This window comes from Ammodytes marinus, assembly GCF_949987685.1.
Source record: "Ammodytes marinus genome assembly, chromosome: 15".
NCBI lineage: Eukaryota > Metazoa > Chordata > Actinopteri > Uranoscopiformes > Ammodytidae > Ammodytes > Ammodytes marinus.
Window position 1 is genome coordinate 10,886,884 of NC_137219.1, and position 23,443 is coordinate 10,910,326.

The 23,443-nt window shown below is 39.3% G+C and overlaps 3 protein-coding genes across 3 annotated transcripts in view; all 3 read right to left on the bottom strand.

Annotated features, from left to right (window-relative positions):
* LOC307261673 (uncharacterized protein) overlaps nucleotides 1–16,475 on the bottom strand; it is a gene marked incomplete at both ends in the record, with an annotated part of 19,272 nt that extends 2,797 nt beyond the window's left edge. The window contains 5 exons of the mRNA XM_080042246.1: nucleotides 274–1,343; nucleotides 1,596–1,687; nucleotides 4,397–5,505; nucleotides 14,718–15,750; nucleotides 16,456–16,475. Of these exons, the coding sequence (XP_079898372.1) occupies nucleotides 274–1,343; nucleotides 1,596–1,687; nucleotides 4,397–5,505; nucleotides 14,718–15,750; nucleotides 16,456–16,475 (3,324 nt within the window). The remainder of the gene's footprint in view (nucleotides 1–273; nucleotides 1,344–1,595; nucleotides 1,688–4,396; nucleotides 5,506–14,717; nucleotides 15,751–16,455) is intronic.
* LOC307261346 (B2 bradykinin receptor-like) lies at nucleotides 9,490–10,515 on the bottom strand (the record flags this gene model as incomplete). Its single annotated transcript, XM_080041864.1, has 1 exon — nucleotides 9,490–10,515. One exon carries the CDS (start codon nucleotides 10,513–10,515, stop codon nucleotides 9,490–9,492), a length of 1,026 nt encoding a protein of 341 aa, XP_079897990.1.
* A 5,455-nt stretch (nucleotides 16,476–21,930) lies between the features above and the next one.
* On the bottom strand, nucleotides 21,931–22,950 carry LOC307261674 (B2 bradykinin receptor-like; the record flags this gene model as incomplete). The annotated part of the gene is made up of 1 exon (XM_080042247.1): nucleotides 21,931–22,950. One exon carries the CDS (start codon nucleotides 22,948–22,950, stop codon nucleotides 21,931–21,933), a length of 1,020 nt encoding a protein of 339 aa, XP_079898373.1.
* Between the last annotated feature and the right edge of the window lie 493 nt (nucleotides 22,951–23,443).

Consider the following 23,443-nt stretch of genomic DNA (forward strand, 5'->3'; position numbering starts at 1 on the left):
AAGAGGCGTGTCATCCAAGACAACCCCTCCACACCCATTGCTTTCAGCATTTCTGGACGGATCTCATCAACCCCCGGGGCTTTGCCACTGTGGAGTTGTTTGACTACCTCAGTGACTTCCACCAGGGAAATTGACAATGATCCCCCATCAGCCTCCAGCTCTGCCTCCAACATAGAAGGCGTGTTAGTCGGATTCAGGAGTTCCTCAAAGTGCTCCTTCCACCGACTGACTACCTCCTCAGTTGAGGTCAACAGCGTCCCATCCTTACTGTACACAGCTTGGATGGTTCCCCGCTTCCCCCTCCTGAGGTGCCGGATGGTCTTCCAGAAACACTGGTGCCGACCGAAAGTCCTTCTCCATGGTTTCTCCGAACTTCTCCCACACCCTCTGCTTTGCCTCTGACACGGCAGAGGCTGCAGCCCTTCGGGCCTGTCGGTACCTTGCAACCGCCTCAGGAGTCCCCCGAGATAACATATCCTGGAAGCACTCCTTCTTCAGTCGGACGGCTTCCCTGACCACCGAGGTCCACCACGGCGTTCGAGGGTTACCGCCCCTTGAGGCACCTAAGACCTTGTGACCACAGCTTCCTGCCGCAGCTTCAGCAATGGAAGTTTTGAACATCGACCACTCGGGTTCAATGCCCCCAACCTCCACAGGGATGCTAGAAAAGCTCTGCCGGAGGTGCGAATTAAAAATCTCTTGAACAGGGGCCTCCGCCAGACGTTCCCAGTTCACCTGCACTACTCGTTTGGGCTTACCAGGTCTGTCCAGAGTCTTCCCCCATCCTTTGACCCAACTCACAACCAGATGGTGATCAGTTGACAGCTCCGCCCCTCTCTTCACCCGAGTGTCCAAAACATGCGGCCTCAGATCAGATGATACGATCACGAAATCGATCATTGACCTTCGGCCTAGGGTGCTCTGGTACCATGTACACTTATGAGCATCCTTATGTTCGAACATGGTGTTTGTTATAGACAAACCATGACCAGCACAGAAGTCTAACAACAAACGTCCACTCGGGTTCAGATCGGGGAGGCCGTTCCTCCCAATCACGCCTCTCCAGGTGTCTCCATCATTGCCCACGTGCGCGTTAAAGTCTCCCAGCAGAACTATGGAGTCCCCTACCGGAGCCCCATGCAGGACTCCGTTCAGGGTCTCCAAGAAGGCCGAATACTCCGAACTGCTGTTCGGTGCGTACGCACAGACAACAGTCAGAGTCTTCCCCCCCACAACCCGGAGGCGTAGGGAGGCGACCCTCTCGTCCACCGGGGTAAACTCTAACGTAGTAGCGCCCAGCCGGGGGCTCGTGGGTATCCCCACACCGGCCCGGCGCCTCACACCTTGGGCAATAATTAATAATAATAATAATAACAATTATCACCTTCTAATATTCTCTCAACGGTTTAGTAGAAGTCTATATTATATAATAATACTTTTATATATTATGTGTTTTCATAAAAATAAAACACAAATAACCCTGTCCAAAATGGAATAATTGTTTTTTTAGTGAGGTTAAAGTTCAAGTAAGCCGTGGGAACATAAATGGAATTATCTGTTTAAGTAAACCAACTTTTTTGGGGACTGGCGCTGACAGAAGATATCCTCGGGAGGCTGGCAAAGTTGTCCCAGTGGCGAGGGCTGCTTAATGCTCTTTGCATTTTTCTCAGTTTTCAGTACAGATGGCCTACATATGGCGTAGTGTGAGTGTGCCCTTAATTAGGAAAATAATCATGTACAGCAGCTCTTCATCCTCCTCAGCAAAAGCTGCATCTGCTGTTCTTCTTTCTAGTAGTATCCTTCCGTTACAGTGATGTGATCGCAGACGAAGCAATAGTTGAGAATCTGAAGTTAGTTATTGAAGATGGAAGCTTACAAGCAGGTACAAGGTCAGGTCAGCAGGAATACAGGCAGGAAAACTAGTAATAATGATAAGGATAATGACAAAGTCCTTGCTAAAACTGATAACAATGAGAATCCAACAGCAAACAGAGGAGGCATTGATCACACTACGGGCGTGGCATGAGCCAAGCAGTTCTGTAACGGAAAGAAAAGAAGAAAATGGACAGATGGATCAACCAACTAAAAATGACCTATTCTTTGAATGTATTAAGCTGCAATCATTTCACTGAAATTTACATTTTCACTTTGTGAGACGATCGGCTTTAAAGCTAGTGTAGCCATCAGTAGGGATGTGTTTGCAATAGATCTGATTGTGATGACTGACTTTACAAAAAAAGCAGGCTCAAAAAAATCAAAAAGCAACTAATGCCAACAGCTGGCAGGAAAAACACTTTAAATCTCTGTAAATTCAATTTCAGACATCATAAGACCTTTTGTGAGAAAACTAATTTCAATGATTTTAAGACAAGACCTACACATTCCCTCTAGCAAATGAGGTGAAAGAGAGATAGGGCATGACATGCAACAACGGTTGGCTGGAGATGAACTTGGCCTGTTGTTGTTCATGGTTAGCGCCTTAACACACTACTCTCTTTAGCAAAATATCTTGATCTCAATGAGACTACCTGAGGTATTACATATTTAGAATCATATGAATAATACAGGTTTGAACATGGTGATGTGTATTGTCCTACTGTCAGAAATTAACAACACACATGGGAAATGCTATAACTGGAAATAAGTTGCAATAGCATACATCCATTCTAGTGTACTGAGGCACAGCAATACCTTTCAGCTAAATGCATACATTATCATGGTCAACTTTCTTACATTGACAAATGTAAACATGCTGATATTGATTTACCACGTTCACCCACATATAGAGTATTAGTATAATAGGATTAGCTCATTTGTACTAAATAAAAAGTATATATGTTGCTGATATAATCAGTTCTGCTGGTATTTGATCACACACCAAAGTTTTGGAAAAATTCAATATTTGACCTGATGATTAAATAAATAAAAAAGTCAGGGGCTCACCAATTATTCATATAGATTATTGATTTGGGCACCATCATTGTTTGTAATTGTTGTGAGTTGTTACAAGGTTTGCTTTGCTGATTTTTTTTTATATATTGTTTCCCAAGAAAGGCTAAATCAGATTATTAAAAACAATTTTGACAAACACACAAAGGTCAACTTTAATATTGAGCTGATACAAGAAGTAGAAAGACAAACCTCTCTTAATGCGTAAATAAAATAGGGATACTATTTATATCTCTTCAATGTCATTGCTTATTAAGACACTTGAATAAAACATAGCACATTGATAATGTTCTTTAGCTTTTATTACAAAATGCCTGCTGTGAAATTCCTGCTATGAAAAATACCTAGTGATTCATCATTTATTCATTGAGGCAAGAGTCAACTTGCCACCCTGCCCCCACTTGTATAGCACAAGCTCCACTTCCCTCCCCCTTCCCATTAATCTGACTGTACACCACAAGCGTCCCCACACTCACATATTTCAGTTTAAAAAATGCAGTGAAAAAGTTTGAAAAAATGTCAAAGTGTAACACGGTAGAAAAACATATATGCTCCCTAACATAGCTCTCTTTCAGCATGCCATAATTAACTTACTTTATCAAAGGGAAAATCAGAGGTTACGACATTCATTACACAAAAGGCGACTATTATTGCATTCGTAAATTAGCTGCAAAGTATAGATTAAGGGTTTATACATTCACTGTAAATTATCAATTTTATAAACATACACTTTTCGTGAAAATACATTATTTTATATTACACACAGTCAGAAGTTGCTCGGTGTGGTTGATGCTCAGTTGCAACTGTAACCAAATGAAACAACTTAATTGCTAAAACCCAAATTCCCATTGTTATCACATCCCTTTAGAAAGTCTTTTAGATTTATACTCCATAATGTTTACAGTTGCCCTTCAAATTGTAAACATGAGATCATGAACTATAATTATGTGAATAAGTAAATTCAGCCAGTTGGACCCATTTACATCTGCTCTTACTTTGATTGATTTTTTTCATGAAAAAAGGCAATGCCTTTCACATATTTAAATTTACAATAACAATTTTTATTATTTAATTATTACTTCTATATTAACTTGATTATACATCAAATGAGTAATACACATTAAGAATAACTGGCATAACTACTGTAACAAGATCAGTATTTCATAAATGTTTTGTTTAATGTCAAGATATACTATGTAAGAAGAAGAATGAATGTAAGTGCGCAAAAAGTACATGGCATATCTGCCTACATTTCTTCTAAAGATTTGATTATGTACATTATTTCCTCTAAGCACATACTAATCATCCTCTCATAGTGCTGTTTAACCATATTAGAGCATTATTATTGTCTAAATAAATAACAATTTATGACTCATGTCCTCTATATTGAATTGCCTTTTCCATAAGAAGCAACTAAAATGGAGGATAGGATGTCACGAAGAGTTACATCTGATCCTTTACATTAAAAATGTTCACAGTCCTAATTGGCTCCATCCTGTTGATGTAAGTAGACACAACAGAGCGTTGGTATGTGGTCAGTTCCGATCCTCTGCGATGATGCCTAGTCCTCCGGTAGATGGCGCCAACTTTCCTCTTAAAGTACTGGCCTGAGAAGACATACAGCAGTGGGTTCAGAGTACTGTTGAGAAAGGCCAGATACGCGGAAACCTGGCCTCCTATATCAAGGGTGTGGAACCACAGCTTCTCATCCAATGCTTGGACATCACAGAGTGTATCAAGGAGGGTAAATACCTGAAAGGGACCCCAACACAGTAAGAATAGCAGCGTGACAGCATACACCAGCAGGGTGGCCTTTCTGTCATTCATGTCATGAAAACCTACGGTCTCCCTCCTCTGAGCTAAAGCCTTGATTATATTTCCACTGCTGAAAACAATGACCAGAACTGGGAGCAAAAAGCCAACCACATTAATCAAAATCTGATTGGCCATCTTCCAAGAGCTGCCATGGCTGTAATCCAGTATACATGATGTTATCTCGTACTCTTCAAGGAACTTTACCTTTCTGTGAACCATGGTTTGCAAGCTCATTAAGAGCCCTAATATCCACAGTATGCAGCAGATCACCTTGGCATAAAGTGTCCGTCTCAGCCATCTGGCCGTCATGGTCTTCACAAGTGCCAGGTAGCGGTCAACACTAATCATGACCAGGGTGAAGATGCTCATGTAGAAATTGATAATCATGAGGGAGCTGACAATTTTGCACAAGGCATCTCCATATGGCCAGTTAAAGTCGTTGATGATGTTCATCGCCCAGAATGGGAGGCCACAAAGGAGAATAAAGTCAGCCAGTACCAGGTTGCTCAGGTAGATCTCCGCGACAGTCAGTCGATCCTTGTGGGCGAGGAACACCCCCAGCACAAAGCTGTTAAAGACAAGGCCTAACAGGGATATGGTGAAGATGTATGGGGGAATGATGGTGCGAATGTTCTCCCATTCTGCAGAGATCGGAGACTCTGATGGACCGAATGGCAGGGACGCACTGCTGTTTTCTGTCCACAGTGTTGCCAAGGATGCAAACTCCATTTGTTCCATGGGCTAGAAGACAAATTATTAAGAATTTAATAATTCATCAGTAAAATGCTATTATTTGATTTATAACACATGTTGCACAATGATGTTATTTTGACAACTGCTGTATTGGTGATAAAAAGTGAAAAATTTAAAGATAATAATTTCCACTTGACATACAATAAAATAAAACTAAAAAATTATGTTGGCAACATGATGACATTTTTATTAAAGTTGGTCAACTTTAGCACATTTATGTTTCCCTCAGCAGAACTAAAGCTGCCTTATTTCCTTTAGTTCAACAAGACATAAAATATTCAAAATATTCTTGCCCATTCTTTCAGTTAATGTCTTAAGCCATTTTGTATTGTGTATTGTTTTCATGTGGTAAACTGATAACGTCCTGCAAGAAAAAAGGCTGAACAACTGACCTCATTATTATTTAAAGATTATGTTGCACCTTAGTTAGTAAATCCAGATTTGATGCTTGAAAAAAAATGATAACATGAAAAGTTCTTACCGTGAGTATAACGATAAATGTTCCTCTTCTGTTCAAAGTGCTTCTAGAACAAGGCACCTGGAGCAGGGCTCATCGTCGTGTTAAGAGTATGCAGTGAGTTAGAGGGAAGAGTTTATATTTGCGTACATGTTTGTATATATAGTCGCATTCTTCTGAACACTTGTTTATGAAAGAGTGAAAATTGGACCCATGCACATATTAGAGGCAAGCTGGAACTGCCTTGCACTAGATTTGTTAGAGAAAAGCTAAAACTGCAGACGACAAGGGTTTTCAGCGCTACTGCAGACAATAAAGAAAACACATTTTATAATTAATGTAGCTATATTTATAAGGGAGTATATTACTACTTATAAAGAAAATGATCTCTTATGTGATACTGATGCACAGTGTTTTCATGAAATAGTATAAACATTCCTCAAAGCCAAATTAAAGATTATCTCACTTCATTACATGCAATTTATAAAATATGCTACCAATCCATCTTGTTTAACAGGATTAATGCCTATTTATTGAGTCTGCAATACCTCCGTCTATGATTTCATGTTGAGATATTAGTATTTTATGCTTTGCTTTTCAAATAAAGAATATTATACCGTTTATCTATAGTTAATAACTGTTAAATGTTTGACTAAATATTTGATGAAAAACAATTAGTCCCTAGATTTATCTTTAATATATGTGTAGCCTAATCGTATCCTAATTCATTCTAAATTTCATTTTACGAGATGATAAGAAATGGCAACATAAACAATCTATGTATGGCTTAAATCCAAAAAATCGACTTGTATAGACTAGAAAATATAAACAGTTTTTTTTGCAGTTTGCAATTGGAGGTGCTGCAACATCCCTTTTATGGTCAAAAGGATTACAGCACACTTGAATCATGCAAAGCTTTACCAAAAGTTTTGCCAAAGCTTTTAACTAGTCATGGGACCGAAATTGAACGGGTCAATTCGTACAAATACCTGGGTTTCATTATTGATGAAAAATTGTCTTTTAAACTTCATATTGACAAACTGGTCTCCAAATTAAAAATTTAATTAGGTTTCTTTTTTAGAAATAAATCATGCTTCTCATGGCAGGCCAGGAAACGTCTGTTCACTGCGACCTTTTTACCGTTGTTAGATTACGGTGACCTGCTGTTCATAAACGCCCCTGACCAGTACCTCAAGAAATTGGATACCGTCTACCACTGTGCTCTGCGATTTTTAACTGGCTGTGGAAATCGTGTCCACCATTGTACCCTGTATGCCACTGCAAAATGTCCATCGCTATCTGTACGCAGACTCTCACATTGGTTGTTTTTTGTTTACAAGTGTCTTATTGGGCTGGTCCCTTCATACCTATGTGTTTACATGTCCACAAACAAATGTAGCTATGGTTTGCGTTCTAGGGATGTGTTACAGATGTTGGTACCCAGAGCTAGAACTGAGTTAGGGAAAAAGGCCTTTAAATATGCTGCGCCTTCTGCCTGGAACACTGTGCAAAAGCAGCTGAAGCTGCCGGAGCTGGTCACCTTGGGAGAATTCAAAGGAAACCTGAAGGACAGAGAAGATAGTTCTCTTGGTCAATGCAATTGTTTGTAAAGCTATTTTCTGATAACGGCCAGGTTTACTCATTCATCTGTCACCAGTTTATTTATTTAATTTTTAACTGTATTCATTTCAATCTTCATATAGTCTTGTCCCTGATCTTGTATTGTACTTTACCTGACGTTGAATGTGGTGTATGAGAATTGTGGTTGATTGTCTTATTTTATAATGGTGCTGCCTTCTTGGCCAGGTCATTCTTGAAAAAGAGATTTTAATCTCAATGAATTTTACCTGGTTAAATAAAGGATATTGATTGATTGAATCCTTTAAGATATTCTAAAAGGGAGTCAGGCTCATTTATATCCAAAGAATAAACAATCTTTTCTTATCAAAACAAAGACACCCCATCCTTTTAGTTAAAGGAGATATTTTAATTTTCACATAAATCATAATTTAAGACAACAATAAGCATACATGTTACAAATGCAATTGTGTGCCTTTGTGGCTGATCTATATTCTGGAAATACAATGCTTTGTGGTTGATATTTGATTTAAGTTATATTGATAGTGCAGAAGTTACACCTAGATTTCACTGTATACATACAATTACAATTCTAATGTAGCAGGCTAATAAACAATCATGAAGGATTCATTGCTTCAAATATTTGTCAGTAGTGCGACAGTCACATTTGTTAGGAGTAAGAGCTAGTTTTCAACATGTTTAGAATGTCAAAAAAAAAAAAAAACCCAACCTCTTTGAAAAAAAACTCAGCTTCCTGTAAGTTGCTTTAAAAATAGAACCTTGGCTTTTTTTTTAACAAGAACAACATTGGAACAGCGACCAAGCAGGATTTACAAATATAACATTCCCTTATTTTACATACAGTACATGCATGTCTTCCGCCATCTCTTCCCTGTTTCCAACCTCTCTGTCTAAACTGTCTTATAAAGCATAAACAATGCCAAAAACAACAGCAGCAAAAAAACAAAAAAACATTGTGGGTGTAAAGTGGGACTACTTTTTGTCTCTGTAAGGGAAAATTATAATGTTTGAAGTCAGAACTGGTAGTTGATTTCTGGTAACTTAGGACAAAGTTATATTTAGCCTACAGAGAGAAAAGAGAGAGACACCAAACTCCTGGCAAGAAAGCCAATAAGCATTATTACAAAAATGTTAAACTATTCTTTTAGTTGCCAATAGCTTTAACTAATACTAATCAGATCTCTCTAACGCAGTGGTTCTCAATTATTTTCTGTCATGCACCCCCTAGGGGACAGAAATGTTTTCGCCCCCCCACCCCCAAATTGAAATACTATTGAGAACCTGCTAATATTTATTTATTTATCTGTACAAAACCACTGTATGAGTTTCTGGCACAACCATTCTGCATACAATCACTGTATTATCAAGTTAGATAACAAAAATTAGCTGAGATTCTGCAGCAAAAAAATTCAAAGTTCAGTTTATTAGCTCAATTTGTAACATTTAAACAAGACTGCTCAGTCTGTGTGAATCTCAGGACAGAGAAGCAAGAGCAAATGATTCACTGAGGTTTGCATTTCATTCAAAACATGTTTTAACTGTAAACATAGTTAAGGTGGTGTTTTTTTATTATTATAGGCCAATAGGCCTTCTGTGATGCGATAACCAATAATTAATTAATGTTATTATTAGTCTACTTGCTTGATTTCTTTTTAAATAGCCTAAAGAGACACTTGGAGACACATGTGGACATTTATTTACTGCAAATCGCGGCCTTTCGCGTGGATATGACCATACACAAGCACACATTGCGCTTGCTAGCACTTGAAAAAAAATAAAAAATAAAAAATGTCAGTTGGAAATCAAGGCAGCCCGCGCCCCCCCCCCCCCCCCCTGACAACTCACGGCGCCCCACCATTTGAGAAGCACTGCTCTAACGTATGTTTTGGTCACACTATTTTACAGTGTAGATGCATTTATATTTTAGTACTCTCAGTTTGTTTAGTTGAGGTGAAATTGGCATTGGAATGACCAGACTTCCGCGATATCCGTGTCCTCCTGCATTGCACTCTATGAAACACTTCCCTTGCCCTCTGCTTGAAGTGCTTCCCCACAATCACATACAGGAAAGGATTCAATGAGCTGTTACTATAGCCAAGGTATGTAGCTAACTGGTTGCCAATGTCCAACACATACGCCCAAGAACATCCTGAGATGAACTCATAATGATCCAAGGTGTCCAAGAAGATCAGAATCTGGTAGGGCAGCCAGCACATAATGAACACAACCAGAACAATGAGAACAAGGTACGCAGCCTTCCTTTCTACACCGCATCTGCTGCCTTTTCTCATCTGCTGGCTGCTACGAAGGACTTTGGTGATGTGGTAACTACAGAAGCTTACAATGGGAACAGGGACAAGGAAGCATACTATGTTGACGGTCATGTTATAGCGCAGTCTCCACCCATCATGGGGATACTCTAGGTAGCATGCATCAATGCTCAGATGAGGGAAGAACTGGACAGAGCGAAAGAGGATAGCAGGGAAGCTGAGCAAGACCCCAGCAATCCAAATACCGAAGCAAATCCCACGTGCCCAAAAGGCCCGTCTCTCCCTCCCCTGGGTTAGGGGTCTTGTCAGGGCCAGGTATCTGTCCACACTGACAAGGGTAAGGAACAGCACACTGCAATAATAGTTCATCCCAATGACAAGGTTGATAAGCCGACACATGACTTCCCCAAACCTCCAGTGGAACTTGCTGATAATGGTTGCTACCCAGAACGGCAAGCAAGACACCATGAGGAGATCAGCTGCTGCCAAGTTGCTCAGGTAGATGTCAGCCACAGAGCTGCGCCGCTTCTGAAGACAGAACACACAAAGCACAAAGGAGTTCCCGATCACACCAAGAAGACAGATGATGATCATGTAGGCTGGCTGCATGGTATAAACCCAGTCCCATGCATCTGTGTGGTTGCAGAGCTCAACGCTTGCAACACTCTCCATAATGAACCAACCCGCTGATCACTGTGAAAGCTGTTGCACAGTTCACAGCGATTTAAGACTGAGAGAAGCAAGGGTGTTTTCAAAACTAATGCATATACCAGTAAAAGCTTTTACCTGTGTCAACACAGGTTTAATGTAGGTGTCATGATCTCATGATCTCAATTCCAAAGAGTGAAGGGATAATAGATCTAATGGAGGGTGGATAATGGTTGTTTCAATCAGCACACATGCCGTTGTCAGAGCGATGAGTCTCAGCAACCCATTCTGTATGGAGCATGTCAGAAAAAAACTGTTTAACTCTATATAAACAAGGCTAACTTGACTTGTGCCTGTTACATTTGAACTCTTAATATATATCTGCCACAATAAACACAATTCACCCAAACAAAGACAAAACAGGAGCAAAAAGGGATGAGCATGACCAAACAGGAGCAATATACAGTGTGGCCCTGATAAGGAAATTGTTTTGGCGTAACAACAGTACTAGTACACCTGATAGGCTACTGTGTTCACAATGCACTTTGGGAGCATTCCCCACCACATTTCGAACAATCAACATAATACCATTATACATTAAAAGTAATTTTTCACATAGAAAGTGGAAGTTAAAAGCTAGACTGTGTAGCTTCTACTTGAATAGTGGAAGCTATTTCTAATGTTAGCACTGATTGCTACGAGGCATACCTTTTACTGAACCTAACACACTCATTGTTTTGTTTGGATTATGCATTGGATTATAGGAAGTAGGAGTTCTAGTTAGCATTAGATGTCTTTCTTTCATAAGGTCAGTTGTCAACACTCACGTCACCAACATATTATCTTGTGACCTGTTATCATGATCTGAATCCCAGGGTAGCACATAGTCACAGAGATACGTACAGGGTGTGGAAAGTCTCATTTGTCAGAATCAAAAAATTAAGGCTAATCAGGGGACAGTTAAGTCAAACCAAACACTGATGCAGACCCAATGACCATCTTTTAACACATATAATATGTGAGCTTCAAAGTAATTTGGTGCAAGGCACGGCACATAATTGTGACAGACGGACAAAATACACAGTGAACTAGGTCAATATGTATTTTTGGCATACATAATACCATTTGAGGTAACTTTGTCTGCCTGCATTTTTTTTTCTTCCCCACAACAATTTCCAGCCCAGGCAATGGTGGTTTACTGACTCTTAACAAAGATTTCCTGTGTGGCACAACATACCTTCATTTTGGGAACAACTCGGGGTGTATCCCTCCCTGCCCACTGGCCACAATGAGTCAACACTGAGCCATTAAATGGTGGTGTAGGGAAAAATGTATAATGAGATAACTGATGTCCATAGAGACTGCAAAAAAAGGAGCAATTTTGTGTGTCACCACTGGAAACTCTTTGACAGAATCCTGTTTTTAAACTCTGCAGACAATGAGTCAGTAACACTCCATAAAACACTCAGCAAAACCTGTTTCTTTGTGCTTAACTTGCATTGTGAAAAGCATCATAAATATTAGGGCTGTCAAATTAACGCGTTAATTTTGATTAATTAATCACAGAAAAAATAACGCGTTAAAAAAATGTACGCAGATTCATCGCGCTTCTATAATGCCCTTTGACCCGGTTGCGATGATAGCGCAGCTGCTCCTAGCTTGCGGACACGGAGAGTAAAGAAAGAAGCAGGGAATAGGGGCCAAGGTTTCTATGGATGTATTATACGATGCTTCGGGCAAATAAGCATGAAGGTAGGAAGACATCTTATGTTATTCTCCGCTGTGTCTGTGCATTATTGATTTAGCGGATGGCTAATTAGCAACAGAGGCGGCCTTAACGATCTGGGGGCCCCATTCAAGACCTAGTGTGGGGCCCCCCACTTTTTTTGTATTTTCTTGAAAAAAAAAATCTTTTTTTTTTTTTTAATACATATTTCTTGTGCATGCTTGTGCATGCTTCCCGCAAAAAGAAAACAGATTGTAGAGTTTTATGAGATGATGGGCCACTGGGTGCAGACTCTTAAAGGGCCCCCCCACTCCTACCTATCCAGTCAGGTACACTGACTTTTCAGCACATATACAATTAATGGTAAAAACATATTAATGAAGTCAGTTTTTCTCACAGGATTTAGGGATACTGTGGGAGGGACTCTGGTCCTTGTTGGGGGGTCCGGGGGCATCCCCCCGGAAGAAAATGTGTGCCTTTTGAATTAAAATGCATCAATCTGGTGCACTTTGAGGGGAAAATTTAGAGGCTATATCAAATCCTGAGATGCAGCAGGAACATTATTTTTCAGATTTTTCTTAATCAGGCAGCACTCTTTACTCTGTGTAAGAGTTAAAGTTTTCTTCATTGTGTAAGCATACGTGTTTTAAAGTGAGTTGATACGTGTCGTTTCAACTATGTACTCTGGGATTGTCATGACCAGAAGTGACCCAGGTTACCAGCAGTCAAAGACACACTGACATGCCCCAGCTGGGATAAACAAACAAGTTCTCAGAGACATTAGTCAATCATCAGTTGTAACGCACACACAAGTCCCTGTCTGTATCCACCATGTAAGACTGAATAAAATGCCAGCAAGGAGAAGGGTGAAGCCAGAAGCGGTTCGGAGGTGACGTGACAATCTGTTGCTCCACCGCTCTCCTTGTCCCCAGGCAAGTAAAACTGAATTTGTCTCCCGTCTATCATTGTGTCTGTGTCTCATTGGTCTGTTTGAACTAACTGGGTTTCTTGTCTTACACGCAAGTTTGATCAACCTAACACTCTGTTACTGTAAAAACAGGACAGTAGATTGGTCTGCAGACTCATGTTCTATGATGGAGAGACTCATTTCAAAAGATAGCTACTTTTTATGAACAGCATAGAATTTACACATATAAATCGTATTCCTGTATGTGTGTGGGAGCCCTAAAGGCTCATCATGAAGCCCCCTAATGCTGTTTTCTTATGCTTTTGTATTTCTCCCCCTACTAGTTGAGGGGCCCATGATGATTTATTTCCTTATATTTTGGCTTATTCCTTTTTGGACCCTGTTATTGACATGAGTGACTGAGCTCTTTGACAATGCAACACTATGAGGCCTAGGGCCCGGTAGCCTGCTCAAGAATTATTTATAAAAAAAAAATATATGTATATATATATATATATATATATATATATATTTTTTTTTAGGGGGGGCTTGGGGGCCCCCCAGAGGGCGGGGCCCCATTCAATTGAATGGGTTGAAACATAGCTAAGGCCGCTACTGATTAGCAATTTACCCATGCCTGCTTTGTTTCCCTCTTCCCTCTAAAAACTAGCCTGCTTGTTTTTTTTTTGGTTTGAAGTAGAAAATTCGGCCCCAGTTTCTAATTGTATTTCATGTAGAAACCTGGCTGAGGGGAGGAGGGAGATGTTACGAGAGAGCGAGAGAGAGAGAGAGAGAGAGATAGAGAGAGCACAAAACAAACTGTAGGCTATACAGCTGTTTATAAACAGGCATAAAAGTGTCATATAAGTATGCAATTAATTTAGATTAATTCAAACAGAGCACACAATCACAGAGCCTGTAATTAATTTATTCGCTTGACAGCCCTAATAAATATTCAATGAGACATGCATAAAACCATATATATGTTTTATTTCACGGTTATATACAAAAACTAATATTGGTTACAATCATATTAGCAGTGCAAGACAGAATATGAAAACTTTATTTACAAAAGATATATTTTTAGTAATCAGGCTGATAACGATCACACAACCTACAGAACCAAGATACTGCTGCCAATGTTTGTAACATTGGGCCACTTGTATTTGTTTCACCACATGCTTTATGGTATGTGGTGGAACTGTAATAAAAGTGAGAAAAAATCAATCGTAAGTGGTCAGGTTTTCCATGTTGGACAACATATAATTATTTAACATTTAAAATTACATTAATATAGTAAGTCCGTCACCAGGAGGACATTCATTCAGGCCATGTATGTCCCTACAAAAATAATTATATCTCCCAAGAATAATTGAAGCTATTGTTTATCTTTAAGAAGATTTCATATCAAAGATTGATTTGAGGGAGCAGGATTTAATACCATTACTACACAATTACATCCTCTGTAAATCTAATCATTAATTAAGCTTATCATTTGAATAATTTAACTGGGCGCAAGACTATTAAATGACTGTCCCTCACAGTCCTCTTTTTTCAAGAGGGAATAGTGCTTTTGAAAGCCGTATTTTACACCAAAGTCTTCAGTGTAGAGGACAGGTTTGAATGTGTGAACTCAGAGGCCGCTGGTCTCTTATCGCTCCACTGCTTAAAAAGTTCTTGAACTTTTTTCCGGAAATTCTTTCCCACAAGGACATAGAGGATGGGGTTGAGAACACTGTTGAAGAAGGCCAAGTAGGTGACGATCTGATTGCAGATATCTAGGACAGTTTCGATGTGACACCCTCCCATGACATCAGCTCGTACGAGCACGTCCACTGTGGTGACCACGTGGAATGGCACCCAGCATATAATGAATGCTAGGAGAACCGCCAACATAAGAGTGGTGGCCTTATGCTCAGTTTTTTCAGCATTGAACCTCTCAATTGCCTGGATCTTCAAAGCCTTGATAATCTTGACAGTGCAAAACGTGATAATTGAAATTGGGATGATGAAGCCAAAGACGATCAATATCCCTTCAAAGAGCAGCTCTACAATGTGGTTTGGATAGCTCAGTATGCATGCATGTATATCATACTCAGGGAAATATTTCACTTCCCTGAAGATTAGAGTGGGGAAGCTCAAGAGAAAGCCGAAACCCCACATCAGAGCACAGCCGACTTTGGCATATTTTGGCCTACGCATTCTGCCATGGGACATTGTATGCACCAGTGCCACAAAGCGATCTATGCTAACCAGAACAAGGAAATAGATGCTGCTGCTGACATTCATCTTAATGCCCATGTTTACGACTTTGCACATGAACTGACCAAAAGGCCAAGAAAAACCGTTGTATACATTGACAGCCCAGAAAGGCAAACAGGACACCAGGACAAGGTCAGCAGCAGCCAGGTTGCTCAAATAAATCTCAGCCACAGTGCAGGCCTTCTTGTGGAAGCAGAAAACCATCAGGACGAACAAATTAAACACGATCCCCAGCACACTGATGATCAGCATATACACCGGCTGTATGCTGTAGAGCCACTCCCAGGCAGGGGAAACAGGACAGTCAGTGCCATTTGTGGTGTTTTGGTCTTCATATACAACTGTGGTGCTGAAGAGTGGGACACTGTGGAGGATATGAAACAAACACAATGAATGAAATTGAAGCAATAAAAGATGTTAGATGAGAAGATCAATGACACTCTTTTGACTTTACAGTTATAGTGTAGATGGGACCAGTAGCTGGTGAGCCTAGTTTAGCATAAAGACTGGAAAATTAGGAAATAAATGCAGTGGCCTAGCCTGGATTTGTCCAAGAAAATCCACCTGACAGCACCTCTAAACCATCAAATATGTCACCTAAAGACATATACCTAAAGATGTATACGTTGTTTCTCTGTAAGCAGAAGATATCAGTGGGCAAATTGAATGAATAATCTATGTGTGAATTACAATAACCAAATATATGACACTTACTGTGCAATCTCTAATATATCTTCTTATACTTTTGGCTGAAACTTAGTTCAGATTTGATACACTACAATCAATAAATTTTTTTAAATTTAGTTTTGCATTCCATCAACACATCTATTACTGTTTGGGACAGTATTTTGGTTTAGCAAAAATGTATATACCAAAATAAAGAAGAAGCTGCTGAGGAGTTGCTCAAGTCAAAATTCATCATAAATACATGGCAATACATTTAAAAAAAATGTCTGTACTTTGTCAATGACATGAAATGAATGTAAGTTCTTTATTCTCAATTGTTTTAGAAGAACCAGTGCTACTGTGAAATGTTGCAATGTATAAACCAAATGAAGCTTGTACATACCTTGTAGGTTGAAGAGTCATTCCTATTTAGTAAGTCCAGATGTGTAATGGCCAGAAGTCTGTCTACACTGCTCCAGTAGCTTCCCGTACTCTACCCAGTCTGTCTGTGACTCACTCTCCTGACAAACACTGTAATTAAAGTGATTTCTGCCAAGGGGTCGTACTTACTCTCTCTTTCTCTCTCCTGTGTATCGCCTGTCCTGCCCTTAGTTAGTACACATGTGCATAGTTGCATAGTTTAATTTCCTTAAAGTTTTATTATTGGATAAATTGGATACAAATTGGATGACTGGAATCTAGATTTTGGGGCTTTGCAGATATGCAAATTTACGCATCATTAGTAAGATATTGATGATTTTTCATATTTATTCAAACTTTTTGGAAAATACTGTAATACAAAAAGTTGTTATTTTAATGTCTGTAATCAACTTGCAAAGTTTCATAATGATATCTATAAGTTTAAAAAATTCCCTATTAGCCCACCCCCATTCGCTTAAACAGTGGTTCTGATTTGCTCTATGTCGGCCCCCTGTAGCTTTCCAGCAGCTAGTTGACCAGGTTGTCCAGCCAGGTTGGGATCCTGGAAGGTCCTAGATATCATTTCTGGTGAACAACCTTTTACAACGCTCCATGTCTGTTTTTAAAAAAAAAGGGGTTTTGCCCCCTATGTACTTTCTTTGTTTCTCGAAATGATACGGAATCATTGTCATATGTCTTTTTTGATGGATGTTGTTATTCTCTTGTATGATTAATTGGCGTTGTACCAATGTGTGTATTGTCAAGTATTAACTTCCCACTCAAATGCAAAACAAGGGAAACTAGATATCCAAACAACAGAACAACCCATTATTAAAACCAATGTAATTCTTCTTATAACAAGGGTAGATCTTGGTTCAAGGACATTCCTTCTCCTATGACTCCTCAAAAGACGTCGGACTACTTGAAACAATATTACAATCTTCTTCCAACATCCTCCCAAAATCTGCATGCCTCACAGGTCATCCTGTAACATTATTAATTTATCAGAGCTTTCTCTTAATGTGTTTGCATATAGAGATGAGTTTTGGGGCAACCATCTTTATAAACCTTTAACCACTTATTTTATTTATTTAACATGTTTCACCAAAAATGTTAGGCTAAATCTAAATTGAGATGTGGCTATTTAAAAATCTGCTGTAGTGATGTACTGATGTGTATGGGTGACTTAAGACTGAAATATAAATAGTGCAATGAAAGTTGTGCCTGGCGGTAACAAGAATTCTAATAGTATGACAATAAAACGACAATAAATGAGAGAAGTAAAAAAAACCTGGGGAAAGTGTTTAATATATTCCCACAAACAACTGTGACGGATCTTTATTTTGGCACTTAAAAGTACAATGGTAGTGAAGCTGACTTTGACTTAAGAGTCTCTATGTCCCAGCCTGTGATTTGTAGTGGTGTCCTTTATGGGACCTTTCACAATACCTATGTCCAAACAAAAATGACTTTATTAGGTTAAACGGACTTGTCACACATTCACAAGTTAAAAGAGACACACTTAGCAGACTGTTCAGTAATTTATCATACCTTGAGCAATCATAAGAATACACTGCAACCCTGTCTTCTGTGATTATTTAGTGCTGTGTAAAAAAATAAAAATAAATGTCTGGGCGAGTGGGCGGCAAGGCTCATGCTTCTCTTCGAAAATACTTATTTCCTGTCTCCTTTTGCCTGTCTCTTAATGTTTTATTTCCAGTCTGTAAGCTTCATTACTCAGTGCTGATCCCGCCCCCACTCGGCTGTTTCATAACTCCTCACAGACGTGAGACAACACGACACAGCTCCTCTTGTGTAGAGTATGTATTGTGTTGACAGCTGTCCTAGCTGCAGTCAAGACCTTTGAAAAGGAAAGTAGGACCTCATAAGAGTGGGATATGGGATCATAACAGATCCCAGTTTATGATGCTGGGAGTGGCCTTGGATCTTTTCTGAAACCACTAATGCAACTTTGACGAGCACTGTGTGATGCACTTATGCCGCCAGTCATGGAACACAAAGCCATGTCTGAAGAAATCAAAGTAAAATTCAAACCCCTGCTTTGAATGCTGTGACTGCTCAAATGTTCTTGGCAGAGATGACACAGACCACCAGTATTACTTTATTTACTCTTACAGAGACAGAGACTGTTAAAACAGTTGTTTCTGCGCAACAGGGTGAGACCAATTTTAGAAAGTGATCTGTGTGTTTGGTTTTAGTTTTCAGTCTTGATTTGAATGTCACATTTATGGTTGATTAAACGTGTTTATTTGCCATGACCAAACTGAAAGCTAAGGTTTCTGGCTGTGGGCGTTAATCGTTTAGAGAAGAACTGACTGAGAAGTAAACTATTTGGGTGAGAGCCACTTGTTTGTGAGACATTGAATCATCAAATATTATTCCCTGGAGGGAATACACATGGAAATGATCCCGAATTATTTTGTTGAACTACTTAACTTCTACTTTAAGTGAAGGTCCACTATGTCGTCATCTTCAAGTACTATTGAGAAATAGTACTTAACAGAATATTTTAATCATTTTGCCAAACACAATAGGATAACTCAGCATCTGCTTCTGATATACAGTATTTTGAGATTTTCTTCCATAAAAGAAATGTATCATTATTTGTCTAATAAATGAGATGACAAGTTAGACAAACAGATAAAAGGCATTGTCTTGTTTTAGACTGGTAGACTTAAAGGTCAACGTTAACCTGTGAAGTAGTAAAAAATAAATGACTCATGGTTTTCCTGATCGACTTTTGACGTTACTTACAGAGAGGATTACTGCACTGTGTAGCTGCACCTTTCCAGTCATTCTTACGTCCTACACCTGTCCCCTAGGCTAAATACTTTTTCCCATTACAATATATTTAAGATTATTGATCTTTTTATGTGTGTCCTATGTCTGATGCAATACGAAAATGTGTTTCTTAACAAAAATTAAGGTAAAGAAATAACAGTGTGTTAAAGAGCCATTTAAAGATGTTTTAGGAATAATTTGGTGTTCATCAGGGTAATATAATAAATCGCAATTATTTTGGCCAGGATATACATGAAATGTTTCTAACGTACCATATGGATGGCCCACAAATTAATTCACAATTCCTGATGGCTGCTTGACGTCCGGAGAGTCAGTTCACACCACACTTATATTACTGATGTATATGTTTCACCTTAAGCTTTGCATCTAGTTCAGTATTAGTTGAAAATATAATTTTTTCTTCAGACATACTACATTGTATGTTCTCCCTTGTTTTATATGGACATGACAAAATGGGAGCTTTTCGGGGAAGAAAAAGGACTAGTGAAGTGGCTTTTTGGCCTATTTTATTGTGGGGGCAATTGATGTTGGAATTGTTTGTGAAATTATTGTGGGAGAGTCACACAATTATTTGTTGTATGGCCCTGGGGCCTATTAATGTTGGAAATAACTTAAATGAATATTTTCCAGTCCAAAAAAAACAGAGAGGTTGGCTTCTTCTTGTGTCATCATGGGTATTTGCTCGTCACACATGGATCTTGAAGAGAAAGCTTGCAGTGCCCTCGTGTGGTATAGTAATATAATGTGGATGGCTGTTTCCAAAGTTTAAACAGCAATGCTCACAACTGCCCATTACAACTGCTGCTGTCCTCACCGCTCGGACCCAATGAAAGTGCAGCAAAAGAGGCCTGAGCCCAAGTAAAAGCTGTGAAGAAGTACGTATTTCATTCTTATTTTTATTAAGTTAGAATAGACAAAACAGGTGAGACAAGACATAATACATTGAGGTACATGATAGTTAGCAGTAACAGATCAAATAAATAATTTTAGGATTACGACTAATGTGTATAAATAACTAAGTAAGGGAGAATTAAGAAATATCTTACTTATCTCGCTTTCCATTGGGAAAAGCTTTGTCAATACTCTGCAGTTCTGACAGAATGATCTTATTGTAGAGGCGTAATGTCACATAGGTGTACATGTATTTGTAAGTCACATAGAGATAAATGCTGCTGAGTATTTCTGTTAAATCGCCGTGCCTTGGAGACTATTTGTCTGTGAGTAGTGTGTGTGTTTAACTCTAGCTTGTTAATTTATAAATGTGAAGTTAGCTACTTAGGTTTGTTTGTTTAGTTAACCATATGGCTTTGTTAGCTAGCTGCTTGCAACTATGTGTATTGTTAGCTAGCTCTCCTTCATTTTACATTTGTTAGCTAAGCTTTGTGTATTATTTATGTCATACTTATCGTCTATACTTACCGTGTATTGTACTTAATGTCTGTATATTGATTTATGTTTTTATGTATGTTACAGTTTTACAAAATGATAAAGCAGCCAGTGAAGATTCACTGAAGGAAAAAGAAAAGCAAGCCTTGGTTCTTCATTTCTTTATTGGACTTTATCTATGTTAGCTGGCTGTCAAGCCATGCTCCAGGATATGCGCTGCCAGGGCAGTAGCCTACATACAACTTTTAAAAGAACAGACAAACAAATTTAGACACATATTCACAGAGATGCACTGAGATATATAATAAGTGTGGATTTTTTTTAAATTAAAGCCTCATATTAAGGCTTTCAACCCTTGTGGTTCCAGAGAGACTGGTTTTATCTCTTTTGTATATTACTTCCATTATCTTAGTTTGTGCCCATTACTTATACTATTACTTGCAATATACAACACAATATTGTAGTGCTGATTGATTATGTAGCAGTGTTATTATTGTGTTAAGTCTGAAAGCACTTCTGATGAAACAGTGTTAGAATTGCAGATATGGATAATTGACTCATATCCTAGAAAGATGCACTAGAAGTTCTCTTACTGTGCAGGAGTCTGACCCAGAGCCAGCCCAAGCCTTCATGGGGCCCTAAGCGAAATATGATTTTCTTTAATGAGACATATTTCTCTGTAATATAGTGAATGCATTTAAATGCAGTGAGAGGAACGAAGCAGAAGAACTCTGTTGTCCAGCTACTGTATCTTTTTTTCCACAGACGAGGCTGAAAAAGACTATAGACTATACACAGTGCATGGGCAACTGAGGGTAGCCCCATTTCCAATTGTTTTTAAATAAACTCAATACACACTGTGCATGATTGTGAACGTGACATGATCAGATAATTTTGGATTACCTCCCAGATGAACTGATTACATTTTTAGGCTATTAATTATCTAGACCAAAACATTTTATTCCTTTTTTTATATGATAACAAACATTTGCATAATATGATGTTAATATCAAACACACAAACTTATGCCTCGGGCCGGCTCTGGTCTGACCTCTACACACACTGTGATGAAAATGTCTTACTGTAACATGTTTTTCACAGGTATTCGAGTGGTAAAAGACTCCAACACAATAAGAGGCGTAGTTTGACAGGATACACTAGTGCGTAAGCCTTTGGGGCAGTTTCCTCATGAACATTTTTCAATGACAAACATCACCATTTGGAGGATCTGATTGGTAAATATCAAATATTATTTAACGCTTCTCGTTACTTTTGAGTGTATGGAGGTCATGCTGTAATGCTTCACAGCACCACTCCTCCCCTGCCTGAAGAGTTCCTTAACTTTTGTGCGGAAGTTCTTTCCCACAATGACGTATAGGATGGGGTTGAGAACACTGTTGAAGAACGCTATGTAGACGGCAATCGACCTGCAAATGTCTAGGACGGTTTGTAGTCCACACCCTGTCAGGACTTTAGCATCATGGAGCATAGCTAGTATCCTAACAAAATGGAATGGCACCCAGCAGATCACGAATGCCAGGAGGACTGCCAGCACCAGAGTGGTGGCCTTACGCTCCATTTTCTGGCAGTTTAACCCCTCCATTAAGCGGCTACTTACAGCTCGAAGAATCTTGAGAGTGCAGAAGCAAATAATGGGAATGGGGATGATGAAACTGAACATGATTAGCATACCCTCACACAGCATGTTTACAGTGAGGTTTGGGTAATTGAGATAGCATCCAGTAGCATTCCTATCTGGGAAATATTTCATATCCCTGTACACGAACGTGGGGACACTCAAGAGCAATCCCAAACCCCACACTAGCAGACAGCCCAGTTTGGCATATTTTGGCCTTCGCATTCTGCTATGTGACAGCGGATGCACCAGTGCCACATAGCGATCCATGCTAACCAGAACGAGGAAGTAGATGCTGCAGAAGGCGTTCATGATGATACCCTGGTTAACCAGTCGACACAGGGAATGAGAAAATGGCCAGTTATAGTCTTTGGCTGTGTTAACAGCCCAGAAGGGCAAACAAGCCATTAGGACAAGGTCAGCAGTAGCCAGATTGCTTAAGTAGATCTCAGCCACAGTGCAGGCCTTCTTGTGGAGGCAGAAAACCATCAGGATAAAGACATTGAACACAATCCCCAGTACAGCGATGAGCAGGATGTACACTGTCAGCACAGTGAGGACCCACTCCTCTGTTTTTTCTTGATGACACTCATAATCGTCATTTGTGTTGTTTTTGGCCCAATCTGTAGCCATGGTGCTGACGTTAGCAGGGGCGCTGAAACAAATCGAAACATTAAAGACAATCTCAAGCTAAATTTGAAAAATATATTTTATCATAAAGCTGGGAACAATGAATATTTCCAACACTGAAATGCTGAGTAATAATAATAATAATAATAACAACAACAATAATAATAATAATAATACTAATAATAATATTATTAATAATAATAATAATAATAATAATAATAATAATAATAATAATAATAATAATAATAATAATAATAATAATTAAAACTGCAAGCAGTGATGACCGGGCCCTCGCCCATCCATGCTGCTCGCCGTCCTGGCCGTCCTCGGCGCTCCGGGTGACCGCACAAGAGAACGTGCCTCTTCGGAGCGCGCGGCACAGCAATACCTGTCGCCGGAAGCGCGGAAGTTGCCGCAACGTGCTTGATATGGATGCAAGGACGACCTCAGGCCTGGACTCTTACCAGGAAGGTGAAGTTTGGAGCACATGGACCAT